Source organism: Bubalus bubalis, chromosome 6 (assembly GCF_019923935.1).
Source record: "Bubalus bubalis isolate 160015118507 breed Murrah chromosome 6, NDDB_SH_1, whole genome shotgun sequence".
NCBI lineage: Eukaryota > Metazoa > Chordata > Mammalia > Artiodactyla > Bovidae > Bubalus > Bubalus bubalis.
Genome location: NC_059162.1, coordinates 30,670,557 through 30,684,251, shown reverse-complemented (window position 1 = coordinate 30,684,251; position 13,695 = coordinate 30,670,557). Strand labels below are relative to the sequence as shown.

The window sequence follows — 13,695 nt, the reverse complement described above, 5'->3', positions numbered from 1 at the left end:
CAGGTCCTGCAGGTGGGGCTGTAAATTATTAAAACCTTTCTAAAAGAGTACTTGACCAATCGTATCAAAAACCTTTTCTTCCCCCAGCAATTGCACTTCTACAAATTTATCGAAAGAAAATTATCCTTTTCAAAGATGCATACAGAGGCACTATCATACAAACACTGTTTATTAAGAGTGAAAATACAAACAATCTAAATGTCCTTCAATTAAAGTGAAATAAATTATAGTACATCTATCCAGTGAAAAATAATAGCTGCTAAAGTATATTTACTGAGATGGGGAAACTCTTAATATGTACATGATGTATTACTAAGTAAAAAAAAAACTGGTTACAAACATTTCACATAATCTGGTCAGTTTTCATTCCAATCCCAAAGAAGGGCAATGCCAAAGAATGTTTAAATTACCGTATAATTGTGCTCATTTCACATGCTAGCAAAATAATACTCAAAATCCTTCAAGTTAGGCTTCAGCAGTACATGAACTGAGAACTTCCAGATGTACAAGCTGGGTTTAGAAAAGGCAGAGGAACCAGAGATCAAATTGCCAACATTTATTGGATAATAGAGAAAGCAAGGGAATTCCAGTAAAACATCTATTTCTGCTTCATTGACTATGGTAAAGTCTTTGTGTAGATCACAACAAACTGGAAAATTCTTAAAGAGAAGGGAATACGAGACCACCTTATCTGCCTTCTGAGAAACCTGTATGCAGGTCAAGATGCAACAATAGAACTGACATGGAACAACAGACTGGTTCAAAATTGGGAAAGGAGTATGTCAAGGCTATACATTGTCACCCTGCTTATTTAACTTACATGCAGAGTACATCATGCAAAATCCTGGGCTGGATGACTCAAAAGATTGAATCAAGATTGCTGGAAGAAATATCACAATCTCAGATATGCAGAAGATGCCATTCTAATGGCAGAAAGCAAAGAGAAACTAGAGCCTCTAGATGAGGGTCTTACACCTCATCTTTCACCTCAGCCAGAGTGAAAAAGCTGGCTTATAACCCAACATTCAAAAGACTAAGATCATGGCATCTGGTCCCATCACTTCGCAGCAAATACAAGGGGGAAAAGTGGAGACTGTGACAGATTTTATTTTCTTGGGCTCCAAAATGACTATGGAACGGTGACTGAAGCCATGAAATTAAAAGATACTTGCTTCTTGGAAGGAAAGCTATGACAAACCTAGACAGCATATCAAAAAGCAGAAACATCACTTTGCTGACAAAGGTCCGTATAGTCAAAGCTATGGTTTTCCCAGTAGTCATGTATGGATGTGAGAATTGGGCCATAAAGAAAGCTGAGTGCCAAAGAATTGGATGCCAAGGATATCAAACCAGTCAATCCTAAAGGAAATCAATCCTGAATATTCATTGGAAGGACTGATGCTGAAACTGATGCTCCAATACTTTGGCCACCTGATGCAAAGAGCCAGCTCATTGGAAAAGACCCTGATGCTGGGAAAGACTGAGGACAGGAGGAGAAAGGGGTAACAGAAGATGAGATGGTTAGATGGCATCACTGACTTAACGGACAAGAGTTTGCACAAACTCCGGTAGATAGTGAAGGATAGGGAAGCCTGGTGAGCTGCAGTCCATGGGGTCACAAAGAGTTGGACATGACTTAGTAACTGAACAACAATATCCCTTTAAAAAAATTTTACTTTTATTGGAGTATAGCTGAATTTTGTTAGTTTCAGGTGTACAGCAAAGTGATTCAGTTTTACATATACATATATTCATTCTTTTTAAGATTTTTTTTCTCTTACAGGTTAGCACAGAGTACTGAGTAGAATTCCTTGTGTTATTGTCCTTGTTCATTATCTTTATTAAATATAGTAGTGTGTGTATGTTCATCCCAAGCTCCTGATTTATCCCCTACCCCTCAACATTTCCCCTTTAGTCACCATAAGTTTTTTCCAATATCTATAAGTCTGTTTCTGTAAATAAGTTCATTTGTATACTTTTTAAAAATTAGATTCCACATATAAGTGATATCACAACATTTGTCTTTGACTTACTTCACTTAATCTCATCCCTTTTTGTTCTAAAAGTTCTATGTGTATAGAAGAATTTTTAAAACAAAAATTTTTGTTTTATTTTTAGAAAGGATATAGAAAACTGTAGAAAAATCATATAGGAAAACTATAGAAAAATCAGTGGATATGGCATCAAAATGTTTTTTAAATAAATCTTATTGGAGTATAGTTGATTTACAATTTTGTGTTAGTTCCAGGTATACAGCAAAGTGAATCAGCAAAGTGAATCATTATACATGTACACACATCTACTCTTGTTTTTTTTTTTAAGATTCTTTCCCATATATGCCATTACAGAGTATTGAGTAGAGTTCCCTGTTCTATACAGCAGATTATTATAAATTATCTTCTTTACACATAGAAGTGTGCATATGTCAATCCCAATCTCCCAGTTTATCCCTCACCCCCCATGTTATCAAAATATTAATGGTAGTTTTCTCTGAACTGTAGAGCTCTGGATGTTGACAGTATTTATATTCAGCAGTTCTGTTTTTTAAATTTAGCTATTAGAAATGGAGTTTTCCCATGTGTGCCCCTTATCCTTTGAAATGTATCTGGCTTTTCTATCAGAAAACTCTTTCTGTGTATCTGACATTCTCTCTTTCTCCAATTTGAGCCAGTGTCTTCTTGGGCAGAAGGGGAAATGAGTGGTTAATGACCTCCCTTTCAACAACTTTTTACCTATCACTGCTATCTTCTTTACAAAAACAAAAAAAAAGAAAGAAAAAGAATTCTCTTTCACTGTATTCATTCAATAAAAAATAATCACTCATTAAGTGTGATGACTTTTACACTTACTGTGAACTTTCTTTAAAGACTGCTTTTCTAATACTATTAAATTAATGTATCAACAGCTCTAAAATATGGTGACCTAGTAATTTTCTAACAAAGAACTTTCATTTTTCAAAAGAATTGGCAAATGGATGCTATAAATAGTCCACAAAGAAATTATTGCCTAAAAAGGCATTAGTACAACTCACCTACAATAACTCCGATACAAAGGTAAAGTTGCATCACAGTGCTACAGAAGGAAGCTGCAATCAAGCCACAGCCTGACAAGCAGCCACCAAGAATCATGACGGGGCGACTGCCATATTTATTCACCAGGACACTGCTGATAGGACCTACGAGAGAACAGACAGGTTAATAACAATATAGAGGAGAAGCCCTCCCATCCACACCTGCTCATGCCATTATTGACATGACAGCGTGCTATCCCAGAAAATAAACAGATAGAAGACAGTGCTAAAGAATATTGCTTTCTATCTTTATTTCAGAGTCACAGGTTTGTCTAATGGAAAAAAATATATAGTGTTGATTATACATCTTCTATATACCTAGGACATGTTAGATGGGTTTTAACTGAAGTATGAAAGACCATAAGCTAGCTCTTTTAAGGCAGAAGAGGCTGCAAGTACCCTGATTATAAGTGCTTCTAGGATTCTTCATATATCTAGGATATCATCCACATATATATAGCAAGTTCGCTTATTTTAAATTTTTTTAAAAATATTTTAATTTATGTATTTGGTTGCTCGGGGTCTTAGTTGCAGCATATGAACTCTTTAAGTTGTGGCATGTGGGATCTAGTTCCCTGACCAGGGTTGAACCTGGGCCCCCTGCCCTGGGAGCATGGCATCTTAGCCGCTGGACCACCAAGGAAGTCCTTGTTTTAAAATTTTAGATGGAATTTAAACATACACGACTGATGAGATATATGAGCTAGTCTGATCATACTTCTGACTTAAGGGCATATTTACTACAAACTACCTAAAATATTGTTTCTCATAGAAAACAACAGGCCTACAAAATAAGAATGCCTACCATCACCACTTTTCTTCAACATTATACTGGAGGTCCAAGCCAATGCAGTAAGACAGGAGGGGAAAAGGTATAAGAAAAGGAAGAAACCAAAGTATCAGTATTTGTAGAAGATTTGTTTGTCTATCTAAAATTTTTGAAAAAGAAATCTACCAATAAACTACTGGAAGTAAGAGTTTAGCAAGCTTACAGGATATATGATTAAAGTACAAACATCAATTACCTGTCTATACCCAGCAGCCAACACAAAACATATTTTTAAAGAAAGCTATCCTTTATAATGACACTGTTTTATATTATAACTGACCCAACAGAGCACACGATTGCTATGTAACTTTCATTGTTAGAATGAAAAATATGATTCTAATCACATAACTCCAACAACTAACATTTCAATTATTTTTACTGATAAAGATATCAAGAGCAAAAAGTACTTAATATAGAACTTCTGTCTACCCACTGAAAGTTAAAAGAGCAAGCCTTCATGGGTACTTACCTCCAGCATACATGACAGCAAACACGATGGAAGATAACCATGACACTTCGCTGGTGCTGGCTTTAAATATTTCTCCAATTTCTTTGTAAAATACACTAATAGATTTGCCAAATGCACAAGCAAAGCCAATGGAAATGAAAGCTCCAAGTACCACTGCCCACCCCCAGCCTCCATCTGGTGGGGTATATCCAGCCGGACCTCCATTTGATGGTGGCATTGTAAGTAAAGATGAATTCTAAAATCCAGTTCAAATCCAGATATCTAAAGGGTATGAAATAAAAACAGTACAGAACAAGCAGATTAATACCAAAGCACTTCCAGAAAATCCCTTACATTTATGAAATAAATAAATAAAGGCATATAGCCTAAATTTTCTAAATAAAAGGTCAAACATTAGATTCTCATTTAATGGGCTGGAAAGTTATCTCAGTAATGTTTATTTTTCATCCAGACGCTTAGACTTAAGTTTTTTGTTGTTTTACTATTATGTGACTAGAAACTGAAAGTGAAGTCGCTCAGTCGTGTCTGACTCTTTGCGACCCCATGGACACCAGGCTCCTCCGTCCATGGGATTTTCTAGGCAAGAGTACTGGGGTGGGTTGCCTTTTCCTTCTCCAGGGAACTTCCCGACCCAGGGATCGAACCCAGGTCTCCCACAACGTAGACAGACGCTTTACCGTCTGAACCACCAGGGAAGTCTCCATATGTGACTAGAAAGATTCCTAAATGATAGCTAGCCAATACAGTTTAAATCTGCAAAATGAATCCTGATATCAGAAACTAGTAGTTTTAAACCAAAGATTTCACCTTTTCTTAAGCCCCAGCATTAGTGAAAAACATAGCTAGAAAAAGAAATTTAATATGATTATGAATTACCAGCAGGTGGGAGAAGTTGAGAGCAGATTTTACCAGTCTAGAGAAACTAAGTTCTCCTTGGATTTACTTAAACTGGATTCTATTTTATGTCAAGACTAACAACAACGATATGTTATCATACACATTTCTGGCTACCCTAACATTACCTGGAGAGATCTAGTACAGTATTGATACTGTATAATAACAATATGATATAAATGATATAAAATGGTTAACAATAACAATATCACATTTTCTATAAAACTCCTAGAGGAGAACATAGGCATAACACTCTCTGACATACATCACAGCAGGATCCTCTATGACCCACCTCCCAGAATATTGGAAATAAAAGCAAAAATAAACAAATGGGACCTAATTAACCTTAAAAGCTTCTGCACATCAAAGGAAACTATTAGCAAGGTGAAAAGACAGCCTTCAGAATGGGAGAAGATAATAGCAAATGAAGCAACTGACAAACAACTAATCTCGAGAATATACAAGCAACTCCTACAGCTCAACTCCAGAAAAATAAATGACCCAATCAAAAATGGGCCAAAGAACTAAATAGACATTTCTCCAAAGAAGACATACAGATGGCTAACAAACACATGAAAAGATGCTCAACATCACTCATTATCAGAGAAATGCAAATCAAAACCACTATGAGGTACCATTTCACACCAGTCAGAATAGCTGCTATCCAAAAGTCTACAAGTAATAAATGCTGGAGAGGGTGTGGAGAAAAGGGAACCCTCTTACACTGTTGGTGGGAATGCAAACTAGTACAGCCACTATGGAGAACAGTGTGGAGATTCCTTTAAAAACTGGAAATAGAACTGCCTTATGACCCAGCAATCCCACTGCCAGGCATACACACTGAGGAAACCAGAAGGGAAAGAGACACGTGTACCCCAATGTTCATCGCAGCACTGTTTATAATAGCCAGGACATGGAAGCAACCTAGATGTCCATCAGCAGATGAATGGATAAGAAAGCTGTGGTACATATACACAATGGAGTATTACTCAGCCATTAAAAAGAATACATTTGAATCAGTTCTAATGAGGTGGATGAAACTGGAGCCTATTATACAGAGTGAAGTAAGCCAGAAAGAAAAACACCAATACAGTATACTAACGCATATATATGGAATTTAGAAAGATAGTAACAATAACCCTGTGTACGAGACAGCAAAAGAGACACTGATATATAGAACAGTCTTATGGACTCTGTGGGAGAGGGAGAGGGTGGGAAGATTTGGGAGAATGGCATTGAAACATGTAAAATATCATGTATGAAACGAGTTGACAGTCCAGGTTCGATGCACGATACTGGATGCTTGGGGCTGGTGCACTGGGAGGACCCAGAGGGATGGTATGGGGAGGGAGGAGGGAGGAGGGTTCAGGATGGGGAACACATGTATACCTGTGGCGGATTCATTTTGATATTTGGCAAAACTAATACAATTATGTAAAGTTTAAAAATAAAATTAAAAAAAACAATATCACATTTTACTATTCCTTTTTAATACAAATTCTACCTTCCTATCCATAGAAATTAACTTTTAAATAGCTCACATTCTAACTAAACACTTCAAATATAATTTAGAAAGTGATGCTGTAGTGATTAAAAAAAAAAAACTCAGAAAGAGTTCTGCTTGAGGAGCTAAAAGACTAAGTTTTTAAAATAAAATTTTTATAGAAGTTTCTAAAACCTTTATAAAATTATAAAATTCCCAGAGTTTGCAAACTTTTGTTAGACTTTTTATTACTCTTATAGATAGTAGTTATAAAAAATAATTTTCTATTAGTTGCTGGTGTATAAAGACACAACTTATTTGTTTAAATAATAGCTTTACTGAGATACAATTCACATATCATAAAACTTTAAACTTTATATTTCAGTGGTTTTCAGTATATTCACAAAACTATCAACTATCATCACTAATATCAAGCATTTTTATCACCCTTGAAAGAAACCCTGTACCCATTAGCAATTTTATTGCTAAATATTATTTTTTTATGATATTGTAAATCAAATTGTTTTCTGAATATCACTTTTGGATTTTTCATTGCTAATGTCTAGAAACTGATTTTTTGATGTTAATTTTGCAGCCTGCAAATTCGCCAAACTCATTTATTAGTTCTAATAGGCTTACCTAAGTATCTGTGGATTTCTCAGGATTTTCTATTTACAAAAGCTTGTAATCTGTGATAATTTTACATCTCTTTCATTGCCTAATTCCTTGGCTAAAACCTCCAGTACATGTGGTGAAAGCAAACATTCTCATCTTATTTCTGACCTTAGAAAGAAAGCTTTCAGTATTTTACCATTAAGTATGCTGTTAGCTGTGGGTTTTTGTAGATGCCCTTTAGCTCAGATGGTAAAAATCCACCTGCAATGCAGGAGACCCAGGTTTGATCCCTGGGTCAGGAAGATCCCCTGGAGACAGAAATGGCAACCCACTCCGGTACTCTTACCTGGAGAAGTCCATGGACGGAGGAGCCTGGTGGGCTACAGTCCATGGGATCGCAAAGAGTCAGACATGACTATGTGACTAACTTTTAACTTTATTAAGTTTGGAAAGTTTCCTTTATTCCTAGTTGTTGAGTATTTTTATCAAGAAGGATGTTCAGTTCAGTTCAGTCGCTCAGTCGTGTCCGACTCTGCAACCCAAGGGGACTGCAGCACCCCAGGCTTCCCTGTCCATCACCAACTCCCGGAGCTTGCTCAAACTCATGTCCATCAAGTGGGTGACGCCATCCAACCATCTCATCCTCTGTCGTCCCCTTCTCCTCCTGCCTTCAATCTTTCCCAGCATCAGGGTCTTTTCCAATGAGTCAGCTGTTTGTATCAGGTGGCCAAAGTATTGGAGCTTCAGCATCAGAAGGACATTGGACTGTGGCAAATGCTTTGTTATGCATCTATTGAGATGACCTTGTGGTTTGGGACCTTTATTCTATTAATACAGTGTGGTTTGACTGACTCTTTTAAATTTTGACCCACTTATGAATTCCTGTACTCCTGAGATAAGTCCCAGTTCGTCATGATATAGAACCCATTTTAAATGTTGTTGGATTCTGTTTGCTCATATTTTGTTGAAGATTTGTATGTCCATGTTTACAAGGGATGTGTAGTTTTCTCCTCTTGTGATGTCTGATTTTGGTTTCAGGGTAATTCTGGCTTCAAAAAAACAAGTTGGGAGGTGTTCTGTTCTTTGGAACAATTTGTAAGAGTTGTATTTGTTCTTTAAATGTTTCATAGAATTCACCAGTGAAGCCATCTAGGCTTCAGGTTTTCTTTGTGGGTAGTTTTTGTGTGTGTGTGATGATTATGTGAATCTTTTTACTTTCTATAGGTATATACAGATTGTCTATATCTAACTTGAGTCATTTAACAGTTTGTCTTTCTATAAATGTATTCATTTCATTTAGGTTATCTAATTTGTTGGTCTGCAATTGTTCATAGTATCCCTTTATAATCCCCTTTTTATCTCTGTAAGATTAGTAGTGATATATGAAGAGTTGCTCAGTGGTAAAGTATCCACTTGCTAATGCAGGAGACATGGGTTCAATCCTTGGATCAGGAAGATCCCCTGAAGAAGGGAATGGCAACCCACTTCAGCATTCTTGTCTGGGAAATCCCATGGGCAGAGGAGCCTGGCAGGCTACAGTCCATGAGGTTGCAAGAGAGGCAGACATGACTTACAGGCTAAACAGCAACGATGCCATGAAGAGTTTCAAGAGTACTATTAGAGGGAACAGGCCTCACAAAATCGACCTCACTTCTAAAACCAACTGCAAGTTTAGGCATTGGAGGTGCGGGTATGTGGTGGGAGGTGGTTTCACAATCAGGTTTTGCAATTCTACAGGACTCACAGAATTCACTGAAAGCTATTATACCCATGATTTATTACACGGGAAAGGACACAGGTTGAAATTAGCCACAGGAAGAAATGCACAGGGTAGGGTTTGGGAGAGGTTCAAGTGGGGAGGTTTTGATCATCCTCTTTCCATGAAGTCATGGAAGCATCACTTCTCCTAGTCACAATGTGTGACAATACAGAGTTCTATCAACCAGGGAAGCTCACCTAAGCTTTTAGTGTTTAGAATTTAATGGGACTTGATCACACACTGCCCACATGACTGCTGACTGTTAGTCTCCAGCTCTTTAGGAGATTGGAAAAAAGACAATATGGCTAAAAGTCCTAGCAAAGACACTCTTATCAGACAGGACTTTTTGGAGGGCTAGAGATCATATTCCAGTAGCCAAGGGCAAAGGCCAAACCTTGTTTTTCATAAGGTTAATTCTTTACTATACCTACTGTATCCTCTTGCATTTCTGACTTCAGTAATTTGAATCTTTTCTCTTTTCTTGGTTAGTCTGGCTAAACGTTTGTCAATTTTATTGATTTTTATCAAACAATCAAACGGTTTTATTGACTTTTTGTACTTTCTAGTTTATTTCTGTTCTAATCTTTATTATTTCTTTCCCTGTTTGCTTACATTTAATTTGCTCTTTTCTCCCCGCATTTCTTATGGTAAAAGTTTCAGTTATTGAGATTTTCTCTCTTTTTAAATATAGATGTATACAGCTATTGATTTCCTGCTAAGCACTCTTTTAGTTGTATTCCAGAACCTTTGATATTTTGTATTTGTTTTCATTCATCTCAGTCCGTTTCCTAATTGTTTTTTACAATTCATCCCTTGAACCGCCACTGGTTATTTAGGAATGTGTTGACAATTTTCACATATTTGTTCATTTCACAAATTTTCTTTTGCTATTCATTTCTGATTTTATTTCATTATAATCAGAGAACATACTCAGTCCTTTCAAATGTACTGAGACATGTTTTATGGCCTAATGGATGGTCTATCCTGGAAAATGTTCTGTATGTTACTTGAGAAGACCATGTATTCTGCTGCTGTTAGATAAAATATTCTATACACAATGGAGTATTATTCAGCCATTAAAAGAATACATTTGAATCAGTTCTAATGAGATGGATGAAACTGGAGCCTATTATACAGAGTGAAGTAAGCCAGAAAGAAAAACACCAATACAGTATACTAACGCATATATATGGAATTTAGAAAGATGGTAACAATAACCCTGTGTACGAGACAGCAAAAGAGACACTGATGTATAGAACAGTCTTATGGACTCTGTGGGAGAGGGAGAGGGTGGGAAGATTTGGGAGAATGGCATTGAAACATGTAAAATATCATGTATGAAATGAGTTGCCAGTCCAGGTTCGATGCACGATACTGGATGCTTGGGGCTGGTGCACTGGGACGACCCAGAGGGATGGAATGGGGAGGGAGGAGGGAGGAGGGTTCAGGATGGGGAACACATGTATACCTGTGGCGGATTCATTTTGATATTTGGCAAAACTAATACAGTTATGTAAAGTTTAAAAATAAAATTAAAAAAAAAAATATTCTATGGATGTTTGTTAGATTTATTTGGTTTATACTCAGCATGTACTTGGTCGTTCAAGTCTTCCATTTCTTAGTTGATTTTCTGCCTAGTTATTTTATTGAAAAAGTGAAGTCGCTCAGTCGTGTCCAACTCTTTGCGAACCCATGAACCGTAGTCTACCAGGCTCCTCTGTCCATGGGATTTTCCAGGCAAGAGTACTGGAGTGCATTGCCATTTCCTTCTCCAAGGGATCTTCCTGACCCAGGGATCAAACCCAGGTCTCCTGCATTGCAGGCAGACGCTTTACCCTCTGAGCCACCAGGGAAGCTTATTTTATTGAAGTTCTGTTGAAATCTTCAACTATTGTTATTGAGTTGTCTATTTCTCTCTTTAATTCTGTCAGTTTTTGCTTTATGTATTTTAGGGCTCTGTGGTTAGGTGTATATATGTTTATAATTTGGAGAAGGAAATGGCAACCCACTCCAGTATTCTTGCCTGGAGAATCCCACGGACAGAGGAACCTGCCAGGCCATAGTCCATGGGGTCACAAAGAGTCAGACACCACTGAGTGACTAACAACAACAACAACATGTTTATAATTGTTATATCTTCATAGTGGATTAAGCTTTTACCATCATAAAATGTCCTTATTTATGTCTAGGTCTCTTTGGTTACTGTTTCCCCCTGCATCTGTATACTCTGAGTCAGTCTGCCTTTGAATCTATAATGTGTCTCTTGTAGATAGCATAAGGTTTGATCCAATCTTCCAATCACTGGTTTTTGATTGGAGTGTTTAATCTATTTACATTTGATTAATGATAAGGTAGGACTTGAGTCTGCTGTTTTACTATTTGTTTTCTCTGTCATGTCTTTTTTTGTTTTTCTAGTCCTCCATCACTACCTTCTTTTATGTTAGGTATCTATTTTTAGTGTGCCTCTTTAATTACCTTGCTGTTTCTTTTATTATGCTTTTGGTTATTTTCTTAGTGGTTGTCCTATGAATTACAATTAACATCTTAAAACAATCTAGTCTGGTTTAATACCAATTTAATTGTAATAGTGTACAAAAATTTTGCTCCTGTACCCTATCCCCTTTTGCACTATTGTCTTACAAATGACCTCTTTATATAAGCCTATCAAAAGTTGTATAATTATTGTTTTAAAATTGGGTTGAAAACAAAAAAAAAATGAGTTTACAAAGAAAAAATATATTTTACTGTCTTACTGTATATTAACCAATGAAGTTGCCGTTACTGGTGGAGTTAATTTTTTTCCATATAGACGCAAGTTATTGTGTAGTGTCCTTTCAATTCATTCTGAAGGACACTCTGTGGTATTTCTTGTAGAGCAAGCTTGCTGGCAAGAAATTCTCTCACTTTTTATCTGGGAAGGTCCTAATCTCCCCTTCATTTTGGAAGATAGCTTTGTTGGATATAGAATTTTTGGTTGACAAGTCTTTTTCTTTCAGCACTTTGAATATTTTCTCCCATTGTCTTCTTGCTTCTATGGCCACTAAAGAAAAATTACCTGTTATTTTATTGAGAGGATATACCCCCCACATCCAAGGTCAGGGGCGGCGGCTGAGAGGAGCTACCCCATGTCCAAGGTAAAGAGCAGCGGCTGTGCTTTGCTGGAGCAGCCGTGAAGAGATACCCATGTCCAAAGTAAGAGAAACCCAAGTACGATGATAGGCACTGAGAGAGGGCATCAGAGGCCAGACAGACTGAGACCACAATCACAGACAACTAGCCAATCTGATTATACAGATCACAACCTTGTCTAAATGAAACAAAGCCACGCCGTGTGGGGCCACCCAAGATGGACGGGTCATGGTGGAGAGGTCTGACAGAATGTGGTCCACTGGAGAAGGGAATGGCAAACCACTTCAGTATTCTTGACTTGAGAACCCCATGAACAGTATGAAAAGGCGAAATGATAGGATACTGAAAGGGGAACTCTCCAGGTCAGTAGGTACCCAATATGCTACTGGAGATCAGTGGAGAAGTAACTCCAGAAAGACTGAAGGGATGGAGCCAAAGCAAAAACAACACCCAGTTGTGGATGTGACTGGTGATAGAAGCAAGGTCCAATGCTGTTAAGATAGAAACCTAGAATATTAGGTCTATGAATCAAGGCATATTGGAAGTGGTCAAACAGGAGATGGCAAGAGTGAACATTGATATTCTAGGAATCAGCGAACTAAAATGGACTGGAATGGGTGAAGTTAACTAAGATGACCATTATATCTACTACTGTGGGCAGGAATCCCTTAGAAGAAATGGAGTAGCCATCATAGTCAACAAAAGAATCCAAAATGCAGTACTTGGATGCAATCTCAAAAATGACAGAATGATCTCTGTTCATCTCCAAGGAAAACCATTCACTATCATGGTAATCCAAGTCTATGGCCCAACCAGTAACACTGAAGAAGCTGAAGTTGACTGGTTCTATGAAAACCTACAAGACCTTTTAGAACTAACACCCAAAAAAGATGTCCTTTTCATTATAGGGGACTGGAATGCAAAAGTAGGAAGTCAAGAAACACCTGGAGTAACAGGCAAATTTGGCCATGGAGTACAGAATGAAGCACAGCAAAGGCTAGTAGAGTTTTGCCAAGAAAATGCACTGGTCATAGCAAATACCCTCTTCTAACAACACAAGAGAAGAGTCTACACATGGACATCACCAGATGGCCAATGCCGAAATCAGATTGATTATACTCTTTGCAGCCAAAGATGGAGAAGCTCTATACAGTCAGCAAAACCAAGACCGGGAGCTGACTGTGGCACAGATCACGAGCTCCTTATTGCCAAATTCAGACTTGAAGAAAGTGGGGAAAACCACTAGACCATTCAAGTATGACCTAAATCAAATCCCTTATGTCTATACAGTGGAAGTGAGAAATAGATTTAAGGGACTAGATCTGATTGACAGAGTGCCTGATGAACTATGGATGGAAGTTTGTGACATTGTACAGGAGGCAGTGATCAAGACCATCCCCAAGAAAAAGAAATGCAAAAAGGCAAAATGGCTGTCTTAGGAAGTCTT

At 37.4% G+C, this 13,695-nt stretch overlaps 1 protein-coding gene across 4 annotated transcripts in view; it reads right to left on the bottom strand.

Moving 5' to 3' along the window:
- The window catches only part of LOC102405458 (monocarboxylate transporter 1), a 58,604-nt gene that overhangs the window by 28,183 nt on the left and 16,726 nt on the right, over positions 1-13,695 (bottom strand). For all 4 annotated transcript variants that reach the window (XM_025288066.3, XM_006071513.4, XM_025288068.3 and 1 more), the window contains exons 2-3: positions 4,369-4,629; positions 3,032-3,175 (exon numbers count right to left, since the gene is read on the bottom strand). In XM_025288066.3, the coding sequence (XP_025143851.2) occupies positions 3,032-3,175; positions 4,369-4,585 (361 nt within the window). In that variant the 5' untranslated portion in view covers positions 4,586-4,629. The remainder of the gene's footprint in view (positions 1-3,031; positions 3,176-4,368; positions 4,630-13,695) is intronic.